Here is a 16845-nt window from a genome sequence, read left to right as displayed (position 1 = left end):
TTCAAAGGTCTCTGGGGTCTACTTCTAGAATCTTTATTCTGTTCCACTGCAGTTTAACCACACAATGGAATGCTTTGCAACCATTAAAAGTAACTTAAAAAAAACTAATGGACAAACTATAATAAACTTGAAGATAACCTTGTTATTGAAGACATCAAATTATAAGAAAACTAGTTTTCCCTAAATTAGCTTATAAATTGAGTATTATCTCCAAAATATCTAACATATACTAACAAGACTTGTGTAATTTCAAATACTGATTCTAAAGTTCATTGGACGAAACAAGCATAGCAAAGAATATTCGACAGGCTGGGCATGGTGGCTCATGCCTGTAATTCCAGCACTTTGAGAGGCTGAGGTGGATGAATACTTGAGGTCAGGAGTTCGAGACCAGCCTGGCCAACACAGTGAACCCCATCTCTACTAAAAATACAAAAATTAGCTGGGCATGGTGGTATGCACTTATCATCCTAGCTACTCGGGAGGCTGAGGCACGAGAATCGCTTGAGTCTCGGAGGTAGAGGTTGCAGTGAGCCAAGATTGAGCCACTGCACTCCAGCCTGGGTGACAGAGCATGACTCGGTCTCGGGGCGGGGGGGGGGGGGGGGGAATCCAGAAAATGAACAAAACACTAATTACCCTAAGATGTTTTAAAAAATTATAGCTTTTGGCAGGGGGGGTGGCTCACATCTGTAATCCCAGTACTTGGGGAGGACAAGGCGGGTGGATCACCTGAGGTCAGGAGTTTGAGACCAGCCTGACCAACATGGTGAAACCCCATCTCTACTAAAAATACAAAAATTAGCTGGGCATGGTGGCAGGTGCCTGTAGCCCCAGCTACTGGGTAGGCTGAAGCAGAATTATCACTTGAACCTGGGAGGCAGAGGTTGCAGTGAGCTGAGATCGTGCCACTGCACTCCAGGCTGGGAGACAAAGTGAGACTCTGTCAAAAAAAAAAAAAAAAAAAAGAAAAGCTTTTTAATAGCGATTGTATGGTAATAAAAAGGAACAGAATAAGTGATAAATGGAATGAAAATCCAGAATCAAAACCCAAATAATGCAGTGTGATAAAAGTGGCAGTTCAAATCAATAAGGAAAAATGGATTATTCATTTTTACTCTAATCTAAATAAAATTAAATCCTTATTCAAACCAAAGCTACCACAGTAATAAGAATTACATAGGTGTTTATTTTTAAGATCTTGGAAAAGGAAGACCTTTCTAAACACAAATCAAATTCACAGACCATTACAGAAAAAAGACTGGTATACTGAACTATAAACTTCAAATATAATGCACATGAGAATGGGCTGCCCTATTCTTTCCTGCAGCTTTCTATAATATATGGTCTGAGGAATGGTTAAATTCTAGTATATTTAGTAGTTTTCCTTTAATTTCACATTTACACTCACCTTTGAAGTAGCAATTGGCGGAAGTTGCCACTCTGTGGGCTAATTGTCAGATGATGGGACAGGTAATTACACAGGCGAGCTCCCATATAAGAGAAATTTGGGATAGACGTGGCCTTTTAAAAAGAAGAAAAGTGTCATATGACATAGGTACATCATTATTAATGCAAATCCTTAACAGCAACATTCTAAAGAGAAAAAAATTGACTCACCAAACTGACCATATATACAAGCCTTCTGTCATTGTTAAGCTTAAGGAAATTAAGTTCACTTTCCCTCCCAACCTTACAGCAAGAACCACAATAACTCCAAAAAAAAAAAAAAAAAAAGAAAAAAACCCATCAGTTACCTGAGGCTACCAGAAAGCAAAGAGACAATGTCTCCTGTGCTAACCCATTTTTTTTTTTGCAGAAAATCTGTACATGGCCGCAACTGCACAGTGACAATTATGAATGAGAATATTGCCCAATTGTTGAGCAGTGGGGCTTCTTGAGGCAGGAAAGCACAGACTTTAGTGTTTGGCAGTCCAGGACAAGATTCCCTGGCATTCTTCTTCATGACTTTGGATATCAATAAACCTTTCTGAGCTTCAGTTAGACTTTAAAGAGGTGATTAATGGTACCTGGCACAAGAAACTGACACTTAAAGAACACTCCAAGAATGATTGGGTAAAGAGGAAATGAAAACAGCTAAGCTACTTAAAAAAAGAAAAAAAAAAAAAAAGACAGTAAGAAAACACTACACATCAAAGATTGTGTGATATAACTGAAGCAGTGTTCAGCAAGTTTAATAGCAATTTCTAAAGAATAGTGGAGAATATAGTTTACAATCTAATATAAGGTAAGAAAACACACATTAAAAGGTTAAGAAGCCAGGGACAGTGGCTCATGCCTGTAATCCTAGTACTCTGGAAGGCCAAGGTCAGAGGATCACTTGAGGCCATGAGTTTAAGACCAGTCTAGTCAACACAGTGTGACTACCATCTCTATAAAAACTTTTAAAAATTAGCTGGGTAGGGTAGCATGCACTGTAGTCCCAGCTACACTGGAGGCTGAGGTGGAATGATCACTTGAGTGCAGGAGTTCAAGGCTGCAGTGAGCTGTGGTCACGCCACTGCACTCTAGTGTGCATGACAAAACAAAGCCCCGTCTTTAAAAAAAAAAAAAAAAAAAAAAGAAGAAAGAAAAAAAGAAAAAGTTACGGGATTTGGCCACAAAGGTAATCGAACATAGAATCGAGATCTAACAAATGTCCTGCTGCCCCTCTGACCCTATGTTGGGTCTACTTAGTAATTTTTATTTCTAATTATTTCCTTGCTCACATGGGGCCAGTACATGTCACATTAAGGGAGAAAGAGTGATTTCTCCTGACATCATGTATGTTTAGCTGGTACCCAAGACTTAAAGTTCATACTTACACTTTTCCCATTATTGGCACTGCATGTTTTCCTTTAGCTTCTTTTTAATGTTATAACACCTGATTTAAAGACAAGTTCCACAAGGCTTGTCATTCAAGTTTCCTGCTTCCCTACTTACACACCAGTTTTACTCCCAAAGAAAACCACTTTTGACTCCTTCAGCTAAAAATATTTTAACCCGCGTTATCTCCACACTACATACTTTTTCAGTTTAGATGTTTTAGCTTTTTTATTTCTTACTGCAACTGGAGCATCCCTAGTTCAAAAATCCAAAATCCTCCAAAATCAGAAAATGCGAGTGCCCACATAATGCCAAAAAAAAGTGGAAAATTCCACACCTGACCTCATGTGACAGGTCAGTCAAAACACAGGTGTACAACACATAATTTACTCAGCATCCCCAAAGGAAAAAAGACCCTGTCAACCCCCTTCAGCTGTAATATACTTAGGTATCCTCCCTGAGGTGTCTCATTATATACTGTATATGCTAAATCTACAAAAATCCAACATCTGAAACACTTGAAATCCCAAGCATTTCAGATAAGGGATACTCGACTTATAATTTCCCATCATGGAAGATGAGCTTTTAGCTTTCACTCTGCTTAATTTCACCCCACTCTACTGTTTCCTACTATCACAGTATGGTTATGATTTTATTCATTTGCTGTGTTTTCATTTATAGCTGAATCTTGCATTACACTGCTTTTACCTTTTTTCTGCACAACTTTGTTTTCCCTAGACTCAGTTTTTCCTACATTTTTATATTCTTCTCATTGATTTATCCCTAAACTCACTAGTCTGTAAATTTCTTCTCATATCTTACAGCAGATGTGCTCATCTTATTACGTCTTTCCTAGAGTCTTCCGACCTAGTCCAGTGAAGCCTGGCTGCTTCAGACCTACTATGCATGCCATTGTTTTGAGATCTCCTTTGAACCATCATCTGGACAGCTCACTTAGTCTCTCCTGTAAAGTTCCTTTTCCTAGTTCCCATGTCTTCATCCATGGCATAATTCCTCTTTTTGACAGAGTACCTCCTTTGTTAATTTCATAAGAAGGGTTACAACAAAATTTCAAACTGGCTGGTCAGTGTAAAAAGATCTAGATGGTCTAACTTTTTAGATTCTCAAGCAATCCTTTTAGTCTCATTCCATCCTTATTCTAGAACCTTTTAGGTTTTGCACTGCAAATCAGCTTTACCACCACTGGCTTGGATCTGCCAAGTCAGGTACCACTCACCCACCTGCTTTCTAGTCTTCAAAACTAGTGCTTTTTTTTTCCTCTTCTCTGTCCTTATGTGCCTTTTAAATATCCCCATAGTGTCATTTTAGTGGTGTTTGGGAGATATCAAAGCTGAATGTGTGTTTAATCTGTCATCTTTTATAATACGTCCTTGTTGTTAGTTGCTATGAGTACATTTCCATAAATTACCTCAATGAAACTTAGCAGCTATTGATAAACCTATGCATCATTGATCATAGAATATTAAAACATTAAGTATATTGACTACATATTTGACAATCAGAGAAATAGTTGAAGCTTATCAGGTTACTGACCCTTTGGTCCAGCCCTGAATAAGTATAATGCAGACTACTGAGTAACTGAAACTGAATAGTGGAGGAAGCCAGAAAGGCAACAAGAAATAAATATATTTGTTTCATTTTCTTATCTCATATTCCTTTTCAATCCATTTATCGGCAAAAAGCAGAAATGAGAACAAATCGTGCAGTTCTGTCTTCCTAACAGCTCAGGTACTTCCTCAAACCTGACAGTTGGCTAGGTAGTCTTGGGGTCCAGTAACCATCCAGAATAACTTGGAAAAGCAGCTAAATGAAACATTAGGATAGAAAATAATCATTAATTTGCATTATAATCTCCCTTCCATATATTCCAAATTTGAGTTGCTCTTGTAGCAATGAATTAAAGAACCTAAAGTTTACATTTCTGATCATGGCCCATTTTTTTTGACCAGTCTCACACTAAGTTTGTGTTAAGCCAGTGTTGTCTACTGTATTTTTCACTTTTAAAATAGCATTAATGAGGCCAGGTGTGGCTCATGTCTATAATTCCAGCATTTTGGGAGACCAAGGCAAGCTGATCACTTGAGGTCATGAGTTCGAGACCAGCCTGGTCAACATGGTGGAACCCTGTCTCTATCAAAAATACAAAAATTAGCTGGGCATGGTGGTGCACACCTGTAATCTCAGCTACTTGGGAGGCTGAGGCAGGAGAATCGCTTGAACCCAGGAGGTGGAGGTTGCAGGGAGCTGAGATTGCATCACTGCACTCCAGCCTGGGAGAGAGGGCAAGGCTCCATATCAAAAAAAAAAAAAAAAAGTGTTAATATGTTAATGACCAATACACTGGGATCAAAACTAAATGTTGTATAATGAAATAATTTCAATTGACTAAATTAGATTTTCAAGGAATTAAGATGAAATCCTTAAATTTTAAAAGAAAGCAAAGACAAGTAGAAATGTTAAGACTCAAGACAGGACGTTTTATGGTCTGGCTTTCTTTTTTTAAAGACTTATTTATGAGGCAAGCAAATTCTCTTAATTCTTTTCCTCCCTTACTCTAATACTACTATTCAATTCAACACAAAGCGGAAAAGAATTGCAGTCTTTTCTGGTACTGCTAATCTCAGAGCCTGCAAAACAAGGGGCAGGGTTTGCTTGGGTGGGTGGCACTTATGTAGCCTTCCTTTTCAGTGCCCATATCACCTTCTATACTACACTGCCTGTATAGAGCTTTGACCAAACAGGTGAATACTGCCTATAGAACCTTGACTACACAGGTGAACTTGCAATCCAGTCTGGCTCTGCCCTTCAATCCCTAACTACAGGAATTTTATACAAGACAGACTTAGAACTCCCAGAAACTATAAAGAGTTAAGTGTGGAGGCAGGTGATCATGAATCTAGTCTCCCTCAAGGAGTAGCCACTATCCTTGGGCTTCAAGGAAGCTATCTGAAGGTCATTTCATGCTATAAGCCAACATACCTGTTGATAGATGAGTTCCACAAGTTCTTGCAAAGCGTCATCTGTTGTAACGCAACCATTCAGGGTCTCTGCAAACTGTTCAATTTCAGTTTCAAAACTGCCAGGCTGTTCTGTAAGATGATTCAAAAAGTCCTGAACATATTCTGACAGAGTAGGATAATCCTCACAACCATCCTCATAGGATTCCTATGGATGAAAAATGAAAAAAAAATTTTAATCTATGCAACTGGCTGAAACACACAAAGTGCTATGTCTCTAGCACAAATGCTTTTTTAAAGATCCTTCACATGATAAAAATTTACGTTCGTCAATGAAATTGTCAATTGAGCTATTTTTCTTCCTTGCCTAAAAGCTTAAATGTTATAATATTAACAGCAGAAAGGTTCTGTTTAGCCGAATAGGGAATTGTCTTCTCATTCTGGGTCAACTTCTAAGACGGCTGAGAAATAAAGTTTAAACCAATATATCAGTACAGTGCCAATACAAAAATTAAGAATCTGATCTATTTACGAATGAAATAAGATCTAGGATTTGCTTCAAAATGGAAGGACAAGTATGGACTAGGGATATAAAAACAAGAATGGCCACATGTAGCTTACTGTTGAGGCCATGAGGATTCATTATACCAAATACTCTGTATTTCTGCAGATGTTTGACAACTTTTTTATTGGGGGGGGGAAAAAACAAAAACCTAGTAAGTTTTATCATCTGTTAATCTCCAAGGGCAAAGAAATGCACAAAGTTGCTCGAGTAACTAAAATTTCATTATGGTGTAAATGGAAGGAGATCTTTTGGCTGCTATATCCAGGTTTCTAACAAAACCTTGATAGCAGCAGTAGTTTCTAGCTAATGTGGTTTCCACCACTGTCACGTCTGGCAGTTCCCAACCTTTTCATTAATGGCAGGAGGCTGAGTGGGTGAGTTTTACAAAAGATAATAGACTTGGGCAGCAACTTTCACATCTCAATGCCTGGAATACCACCCAAAGCGCTTTAAACTTTACCAAACAGTTAAAATCTAATAATAACTATATTGCTTGATGAAATTTAACCTTCTCCAAACAGAGTCAAATGAAAAGTCACATAGGCCGGACGCGGCGGTGGCTCAAGCCTGTAATCCCAGCACTTTGGGAGGCCGAGACGGGCGGATCACGAGGTCAGGAGATTGCGACCATCCTGGCTAACACGGTGAAACCCCGTCTCTACTAAAAAATACAAAACTAGCCGGGCGAGGTGGCGGGCTCCTGTAGTCCCAGCTACTTGGGAGGCTGAGGCAGGAGAATGGCATAAACCCGGGGGGCGGAGATTGCAGTGAGCTGAGATCTGGCCACTGCACTCCAGCCTGGGCGACAGAGTCTCACTCTGTCGCCCAGGCTGGAGTGCAGTGGTGTGATCTTGGCTCACTGCAACCTCCACCTTCCGGGTTCAAGCTATTCTTGTACCTCAGCCTCCCAAGTAACTGGGATTACAGGCATGTGCCACCATGCCCAGCTAATTTTTGTATTTTTAGTAGAGACAGGGTTTCACCATGTTGGCCAGGCTGGTCTCGAACTCCTGACTTCAGGTGTCGCCCACCTCGGCCTCTCAAAGTGCTGGGATTACAGGCGTGAGCCACCGCGCCTGGCCCAGGACACGGTCTTAGGAGAAAGACTAACACTGCCAATTGTCCAGTTGTTCCTCTACTGTTGGTGCTTGGTATGGTTTTGGCTGTGTCCCCACCTGAATCTCAACTTGAATTGTATCTCCCAGAATTCCCATGTGTTAGTGCGAGAAACCCAGGTGGGAGGTGATTGAATCAATGGGGCCAGTCTTTCCCGTGCTATTCTTGTCATAGTGAGTAAGTCTCAAGATATCTGATGGGTTTATCAGGGGTGTCTGCTTTTGCTTCTTCCTCATTTTCCTCTTGATGCTGCATGTCAGATGTGCCTTTCACCTCCGCTATGATTCTGAGACTTCCCCAGACTTGTGGAACTGTAAGTCCAAATAAACTTCTTTTTCTTCCCAGTCTCGGGTATGTCTCTGTCAGCAGCATGAAAACGGACCATTATAGTGCTACTACTTCAAATGACCACCATTTGGAGGTCATGTTGTACACTTTTTATGTATCCTTATTTTTTGTTTTATTTATTTTGAGATGGAGTCTCGCTCTGTCACCCAGGCTGGAGTACAGTGGCAAGATCTTGGATCACTGCAACCTCTGCCTCCCAGGTTCAAGCGATTCTCCTGCCTCAGCCTCCCGGAGTAACTGGGACTACAGGAATGCACCACGAGGCCCAGCTAATTTTTTTTCATTTTTAGTAGAGATGGGGTTTCACCAGTTGATCAGGATGGTCTCGAACTCCTGACCTCAAATGATCCACCCACCTTGGCCTCCCAAAGCACTGGGATTACAGGTAAGAGTCACTATGCCCGGCCTATGTATCTTTAGAGACTGAAGGGATACTTAGCAAAAGTTGCATGTACTATGAGAGGCACTCAGGAAGTAAAACCAGCTGTAGAAATAGCAGATTCATGTGCCTTTTTCATTCACGTATAGTGTTCATTGAATAGAAGGATATATAAACTCTAATACATTAAATTTTGGTCACACATTGGAACCCAAGTTAAACACTCTACTATAATAGGAGATATTAATATTGATGAAATTATTTACTAATCATAGATATTATAGCTATGACTGTGAGGATTAAGTGAATTAATCAAATTTGCCTAGACTGGTGAAGATCACATAGTAAAGCACAAAGTGCTCAACAAATGAACTACATTTTAAATTTCTAGGAGAATACTGAGTCATATTCCAAACGCAAAAACCATATATTCATACATAAATGGGCTAAAGTATAAAAAGCATCCAAAAAGAATGATACAAAGCTGTATTTCTTGGCACCTAGGATGGTACTCCAATTAATAAGCTAATAGGCACCAGCTGCATATAAGATATGTGATAGACACCATAAGGGCTTTGCCTGCCTCTTGTTTAACCTACAAAATTTTGAGGTAAGCATTATTATCCTCCCTTCACAGAAGAAACAGGCACAGAGTAGTTAAGTCACTTTGGTTATTCATTCAAAATGGTGTGGCTGCTGAGTGTCTACTAAGTGCCAAAGACTGTCTTGGGGATGGGATACTGCCATGACATGAATAAAGCAGACAAGGCTCAGGCTCTCCTCTCATGGAGCTTATCGCCCATGATGGAAGACGTATTTAGAAGTTGAAATATACTACAAAAAATAAAATAAAATAAAATAAAAATAAATGAATAAAAAGCAAAAAGCCAAGGAAAGATTCTTAGAGTTAATATATAAACTGAGAAAGAAAAAAAGATCCAGCCATACAAATATTTAAGGAAAGACATTCTCTGTTTTTCTAAGGGCACAAAAAGCACACAGGCCCCAAGGAGGCCTAATAGCTTTGAAAAACAAAGACAATAGAATACAGAAGCTAAGGAAGGGTGGTAACTAATAAGGTCAATGAGGCAGATAAGGAGAGAGATCTTAGAGGGCTTTGGGGGCCAAATTAAGGAAACTGGCTCTTAAGGGAGTAGGAAAAACAGGATGGGGGAGAGGGTTTGAGCAAGGAAGGACCATGTACCAACTTAAGTGACTGTGCATGGTCACAAAACTAGTTAGAATTGGGGGCAGAACAAAGCCTATACTTTTAACTTCTATGTGAAACTCAAATGACAAAAGCTTAAAACTCAATTTTGACTTTATGTACAAAGATGTTCATTGCCAAAAAATCCATGTAACAATCCATTAACAAGGAATAGGTTAAATACATTATCATGTATCTGTATAATGGAATATCACATAGCCATTTAAGAAAACAAGAGACAACAGTACTTACCTCTAGAGTGAGAAAATGTTCCCATTATAAATATTGACACTATAAAATTGTGAAAGCAGTTAGGCATAATTGTACACATTCATATACTTAATGTTAACTACATACATGTGGGAATTTCATGACTAAAAACTAGTCTTAAGTTTTTGATATACAGTTGTTAGTTTTATAGACTTGTAGTATCCTACCACTATTAATGACAAGGAATAGGAGAAAGGCAAAGGTAGGGGTCCCAGCTGAAGGTACTAATTTCCTGTTTCCATCAAATGTCATTCTTTGTGGCAAAAATGCTGCTTAGAACACTGATTTGCAGTCCTTTTTTTTTTTTTTTTTTTTAAATCAACAGAACTCTCTTAAGAAAATGTAAAATCTGATAAGTAAAAGAAGAAAGTACAACTGCTCTGAATATAGCAGAACAGAGGATCCAGAGCCTGCCATTTTAAGCAAAAAAGGAGGGATAGAGTATTTGGAACAGACAGGCACTCCAACGTGTTTAAATCAAAGCCTGCATTACTTCTCTAGCACCAGATTTTTTAAAGCCACAAATTTCTTCAGTCTTCAATGTGGAATCAAATGGCTTCCAAACAGGGATATTTTCAAGTTTTATTTTTCTTAGAATTCTATGGGAGATTGGGAGCAATATCAATTAGAAAATGTACTTTTTCATGGTAGGTACTCTATATACATTGTCAAGAGATGAGAACCTATTACAAAACAGTGGGAAAAAAACAAAACTGATCAGACACTACAGAGAGTGAATACAGTCAAGACTACTTTAGCTAGCTGGATTGAACTAAGGCAAGGGTGTGCAGGAGAGGTGAGTCAATATGCCACCCAGTTCTTAGTGTAAGCAGCTAGTTAGAAAGAAGAGATTCGCATGAGATAATTTTTATACTGTGTATAGATTTTATACTTGCATTTGAATGTGAGGTCCTCAGGAAGTGGTCAAACAAATGAAAATGTATGCCTAGAGTTCAAAGGAAGAATAAGATGCCAGGGTTATTAGCACATAAGTGATAGATTCTAGGGAATAGGTGGGATTAGCAAAGGAGGTAATAAAATGGAAGAAAGACCATCACCAACAGTCATCTGAGGGGAAAAGGAATGATCTGCAAATTGGGAGGATAAAGAAAGTACTGCCACAGAAGCCAAAGAGGTAGGGGAGAAGAGGTGCTCACAACAACAAATGCTACAGAATAAATTCATAGGTTGAAATCTGGAAGAGGATAATCATTGCGGAGTCTTGGGAATGAAGGAGATTATGCTCAGAGAGAAAAAAGAACAAAATTAATATCTTAAATACTTAGTTCTTATAAAAATGAGAGGGAGCTTCTGATAGACTAAAAAGGTACCTTTGCACCTAGCACAGGACCTGGCACATGGGGACTTATAAACTGAATAGATCCTACTGTGCTTAAAGTTTTAAAATGAGATTTAGGAGGATAAATTTAAAAATCGGAAGAACATCAGTCACAAAAATAGTATCAATATAATTAGGGAGATCAGACTGCAGAGGTTTGAACAGTGAGAGACAGTGAATAATTTTACCTATTGGAGAATGATACTACTGCAAGGCAGAAGAAAAACTGGGAAGTAACTTGAAGAGGGATTCTCTTAGAAAAAAAGCTCGTTTTGCAGGGGAGGGAAGGAACTTCTGTCTCTTAATCAATGCTTTATGAATTCCTATGTTAAATTTTTGGCTCTGGTAAGTGAACTGTGATGAAATATTCAAGGCATAATGGTTTGTCTGAGAAGAAACAATGGCCAGGAATAAATGGATATAGCAACTCACTGATAAGAAGGCATGGAAAGTAGGAAATTCTAGCAGCAGGATTAGAGGAAGAACTGAAGATAAAAAGGCTTGGTGCCTTGAAGGAGTTAAGAAAGCACAGCAGAAGACTACCATAAAGGCTGTTAGAAAAAGGATACCAGGAAACAGATTTTCATGTGTAGAACAAAAGCAGACTCAATAAATGTCTGGAAACTGAGACAGGAGACTACTAGAACAGAGACTCCATGAAGACAGGAATTTCTGTCCATTTTGTTTGTTGCTATATCACCAGTGCTTGACTCATGATAAGTACTTGACTATTTGTTGAACGAGTGAGTGAACGTAGCTAACTTTGGATTATGGCCACCACTAGAATACATTTACTTTGCAACAAGAGCTCATCCTAAGAGTCAGGGGGAAAAAAGGATTCTGCTGTCCTGTGGCTAGTTGGATTGAGAAAAACTTTTTTAGCCTTAACTATGAGTGAAGATTAGGGTAAACTAGTAAGGCTAGAGAATATACCAGAATAGGGGTAGTAAGCCTGAATGCCTGTAGAATTCAGGTAGATTACAAATGAATGAAATAAGCCAGAAAGCAAATTAGAGCTCACAGACTCCATCTAAAGAGAATGCCTCTACTCAGCTACAACCAATTTTTGCTGTATCACAATGCCAGTCCACTAAGGCCAGATTTTATGATTCAAGTTTCTAATATCTAATTTAGGTATTGGTAATTAATTAAAACAACTAAAAGAAAAAACAAACCCATTCAGGGCCAGAGAAGACACCTGCAGGCCACACAGGTTTCCAGGTGCCAGGCTGCAATCTGTTTTGGCAAATTGAGCACAGGAGGTGCTCATCTATAAGAGGATGGCAAGGAATGCCTAAAGGATGCAGTGGCTCAAAGTAAGTGGACTAACATTACTTTATATACTGCTCTACAGCCCCAAAGTCACTTGAACCATGTAAAAATAGTTGATACACGATTGTTACAAACACACCCCTGTATACCTCCATCATAAAATAGCCCAAGTCAATAGGGAAGAAAATAAATGGGAACCTGCTTGTGGCTGCTAGAACAAGCATCCTTAAGAGTTTATTCAACTACTTATAGCGCTCTAATGGTTCTTCTCCTCTGTGAGCTAAATACAATTTTCTGGCAAGTCTCAAGATGCTCTCATTCCTGCCTTACACGATAGATGGCCTTTTTCACCCTGTATCAATTGCTTTTCCTGCTATATCTTTTTCTTTCCAATCCCAAACCTTTTTCCTATACAGTGTAAGAATCATGGAGTATCTAAAACATGGAACATAGCTTTTCTATACTTTTACTGTAAAATATGGAAGGAGAACCAAAAAGAGGTAATGAAAAAGGTGTGCCATTATCAGTTATAAGAGAAATACAAATTAAAACCACAAGTAGATACTATACGCCCACCAGAAAGGTTAAACTTAAATAGAAAATACCAAGTGTCGACCAGGAAGTCGAGCAACTGGAAATCATACACTACTCAGAATGTACAGGGGAACAATCTCTGGAAAACTACATGGCAGTCTCTACTAAAGCTGGCTACCCTAAGTCCCAGCAACTCCACTCCTTGGTATATACCAAACAGAAATAAAGGCATACAGCCAGCAAGACACAGAATGTGCCCTATTCATAATAACCCAAGAGTGAAAGCTACCAACGTTCGTCAGACAAATGGGATATATTCATGCAATGGAATGTTATAAAAATAAGTCACCTCCAATTATATGCTACAATATGGGATAATCTTGATGCTGAGTGAAAGTGAGAAAGAAAATATTCTATATGACTTCATTTATATAAACTTTGAACACAGGCAAAACTATCCAAAGAAGTTAAAACAGTGGTTATACTTGGACATCAGAACAACTGGAAGGAGACAGAGGGGGTTTTTGGGATGTTGATAATGTTCTATTTCCTGACTGTGATGCTGGTTAGTTGAGTGTTCACTCTATGAAACTGAGCTAACACTTAAGTACAGTATTGTCTGCTATACTTCAATAAAACTAAGAAGATATGAAAGACAGGACTTAAGCTAAAGTATCATTAATCATTTCTTCAATGATTCCCTCCCACTTCTCTACAATTAATCCCTATGCATTTACTCATCTGGGTTTATCCAGTACAACAAATTCCTTTCTACATATTCCAACTGTGCTTTGTACGACTATTTAAGAAAAGTGACTATGTTTTAAAGTTGTTATATAAGTTACAAAGAAAAACTGAAAGTTTAAACGTTCTTTATACCTATGTAAATACTTTATCACAACCCCGTAGGACATTTCTGCATACAATAATTAGGACCAAAACTATGTCTATTTTAACATAATGGAATAATCACTAGAAACAAGAACACAGATGTGTACTCTCAAGCTTACATTCTAATACCTTGAATATAACTACAAAATATATTCCTGAATCAGCTTTGCTTCATTCTGAGTTCAATAATTCAAAACATTCACAATAAAAAAATTTTTTAGGTGTAGTACAGAAAGCACAAACATACTCTGATTAACAAATAATCACATTATTCCAGTAAATTAACCCAGAGTTGTAGGAAAAAGGGGGTACTTACTGTGTAATTGGAAGAATAACCTGAAGGGTAAAATTCAGGGGCATTCACAGACAGCTTAGACATTAATACAGGGGCTACAACCACCTGGGGCTTAGCCATTGCTGACTCCGAGTTCTGCTGTGGGATTTTATCCTGTGAACTAGGTGGAGCTCTCAGGGGCCTCGTTTGCTCTGAGAAAGAAAAAAACCGGGCGTTAGATGCTTTCTTTCCTTTGTACAACAACTTGCTACATACTGAAAAACCATCTGAAAAGCGTCTGTTTTTAAGAGTTAAATAGGAACCGTCATGAAATTTATGGTTATCGCCGAGATGTGTACAGACAGCCTACAAAAAGGAACAATAGACTTGCTGTGACTCATTTATGGGCATACCTGCCTCTAAATGCGTGCTTGCGAGCTTTTTTCCCCTCTGTCTTTTTAAAGGGATCGGTGGAAAAGAGGTGGTTGGTTGCTAGGGTCTCGCTTTAGAGGGCTGCTGAGGGGAGGCGATTTTTACTTCCTCCCGCCCGGGACGGCGAACTCCGAGACCGCGCACCCGGCCCCTCCCCCAGCCGGGCGCACAAAGGATTCCAGCAGACACCTTCCAAACCCGGTTCCGGGCCTGTCCCTACCCGGTCACGCGGCCCTCTCGGGGAATGCTTTCGGGGAACCGGGGGTGGGGACCGCAGACAACGTCGGGCCTCGGCACGCGTGGAAGGCCGTGGGGAAGCGTTCGCCAAGGAGGACTGGGGCCCTTAGAGCTGCTCCGTACCTGGGAGCGCCCCGGGCCGGGAAGGCCGCTGGGGGCTGACGGGGACCTCGCACTGGGCCCCTGGCGGCGGGGCCGTCCTGGGCTGGCGCAGCGGCGGTGGCTGCAGGAAGCCCGGGGCTTTGGGTTGCGGCGGCGGCTGGTGCCGCGCTCGCTCAGCAGGCCCCGCTCCGTTCGGGAAACCGCCGCCCTCAGGCCCGCCCCCTCCGCGGCCCAGGCCCCGGCTCCGGCCCCGACCAGCACCTGGGGCCCGATCGAAACCGTCCGACATGCTCCTCCTCCTCCGCCTCCTCCTCCAGGGGCCGCTGCCGCTGCGCTCGCGATAGGACGCGGAGGGGAAGGCGCCGCGGGTCGGCTGTAGCCGCCGCGCCTCACTCGGGCCTCATGGAGGAGGAGGGCGGCGGGCCCGGCTTGGCGGCTTGGCGGCCCGGCTGCTCGGTGCTTCTGGCTGAGCGGACAGCAGGCCGAGCACCCGCCACTCCAGAGCGCCCGCCCCCCGAGGCTACCCTCGGCTTTCCAATTCTCCCCCAAAACCCGGCTCCCCGCCTTCGGCGCGGCAGGGGCTCAGGCGGGTCACAGCGGCCCCCTGCGGCCCGGAGGCCCGGGACGCGCCCGCGCGGCTCCTCCCGTTCGCGGCTGGCGGGACCCCAAGCCCTGCAGGCCGCCCGCCGAGTGGCGTCTCGGCCACCGGTCGGCCCGCAGCCAGGCTCGGGCAGGGGCATCTGGGTTCCTGGGGCCAGGCTGGGGGTATGAGGGGTGAGGGGGACGCTTACCACAGGCAGGCCTGACCTACTCGGTAGTTCTCAGGAGAGACGTGCGAGACTGACAGTTGACGCCCGGAAAATAAAAACACGGGGGGAGGGGGCGTGGACCCTGCGCCAGGGTTCGCTGGCGCACAGGTGTGTTCAGCGACTCGGCTCCGACCGAGACCCGCGGACTGCTGAGGACTGGTCCCTGGGAGACTGCCACCTGCTCTGTTAGCATCGGGGGAAGGGAGTAGAAACGGAATCAAAATATGTGTCCCCCCCTTTTTAATTCACACTAGGTGTTTACCGCAGTAGGTCACACCTACGTTTAACAAGCTTCGTTCTCTCTGCTTTAATCTTCCCCTCCAGAAATTTCAAGAAAATGTGCTACCTTTCAATGTAACTCTCCCCTCTTTTTCATCTTATATCAGTGCTGTCCAATGAAAATATAATGCGAGCCACAAATGCAAACCACTTATGTAATTTTACATTTTCGAGAAGCCACATTAAATGAGTGAAAAGAAACAGGTGAGGCCAGGCGCGGTGGCTCACGCCTGTAATCCCAGCACTTTCGCAGGCCGAGGCGGGCGGATCATCTGAGGCAGGGAGTTGGAGACGAGCCTGACCAACATGGAGAAACCCTGTCTCTACTAAAAATACAAAATTAGCCGGGCGTGGTGGCACATGCCTGTAAATCCTAGCTATTCGGGAGGCTGAGGCAGGAGAATCGCTTGAATGCGGGAGGCAGAGGTTGCAGTGAGCCGAGATCGTACCATTGTACTCCAGCCTGGGCAGTAAGAGCGAAACTCCGTCTCAAAAAAGCAAAAACAACAACAACAACAAAAACCCAGGTGAAATTAATTTAAATTTACTTAATCCATTATGTTCAAAATGGTATTTTAATATGTGATTTAAAATATTAAATATTTTCTCTGTTTTTAAGATACTAGTTGGAATCCAGTGTATATTTTACACTTACGGCACATCTTAGTCAGGATTGGCACATTTCAAGGGTTCAAGAGCCACATGTGGCTAGTGGCTACTGCGTTGCACAGCACAATTCTAGACTTTATTAATATGTAAATTGTTGTTTTTGTCAGACCTAACAGTGTTAATGCCAACGAAAGGATAGATGAACATGAGTAACGACAAGGAAGGAAAAATTGATTTCCTTACTGTTGGATTGATCCATCTCCACAAATTCTGATTTTAGCCTTGTGTTGTAAGCAGGGTTTCATGTTTTTCTATCTTTTCATCTTAAAAATCATTTCAATTAGGAACACAAACTTTTGTTAACCATTTTCTCTTCTG

General features: G+C 41.4%; 1 protein-coding gene across 6 annotated transcripts in view; it reads right to left on the bottom strand.

Moving 5' to 3' along the window:
• Positions 1 to 15915, bottom strand: part of PAIP1 (poly(A) binding protein interacting protein 1) — a 31978-nt gene extending 16063 nt beyond the window's left edge. Inside the window, exons 1-4 of one of the 6 annotated variants that reach the window (XM_009208372.2) lie at positions 15562 to 15915; positions 14042 to 14211; positions 5827 to 6012; positions 1412 to 1524 (exon numbers count right to left, since the gene is read on the bottom strand). In XM_009208372.2, the coding sequence (XP_009206636.1) occupies positions 1412 to 1524; positions 5827 to 6012; positions 14042 to 14140 (398 nt within the window). In that variant the 5' untranslated portion in view covers positions 14141 to 14211; positions 15562 to 15915. Of the gene's footprint in view, positions 1 to 1411; positions 1525 to 5826; positions 6013 to 14041; positions 14212 to 14412; positions 14585 to 14651; positions 15323 to 15561 lie in introns of those variants that run through there. The other 5 variants (XM_003899639.4, XM_003899640.3, XM_017959528.2 and 2 more) reach the window with 5 other exon arrangements.
• Positions 15916 to 16845: the final 930 nt, after the last annotated feature.

The sequence above is a fragment of the Papio anubis genome, chromosome 5 (assembly GCF_008728515.1).
Source record: "Papio anubis isolate 15944 chromosome 5, Panubis1.0, whole genome shotgun sequence".
Taxonomy (NCBI): Eukaryota; Metazoa; Chordata; class Mammalia; order Primates; family Cercopithecidae; genus Papio; species Papio anubis.
The sequence above is the reverse complement of the archived record's forward strand: the minus strand, read 5'-3'. Positions and strand labels throughout refer to the sequence as shown.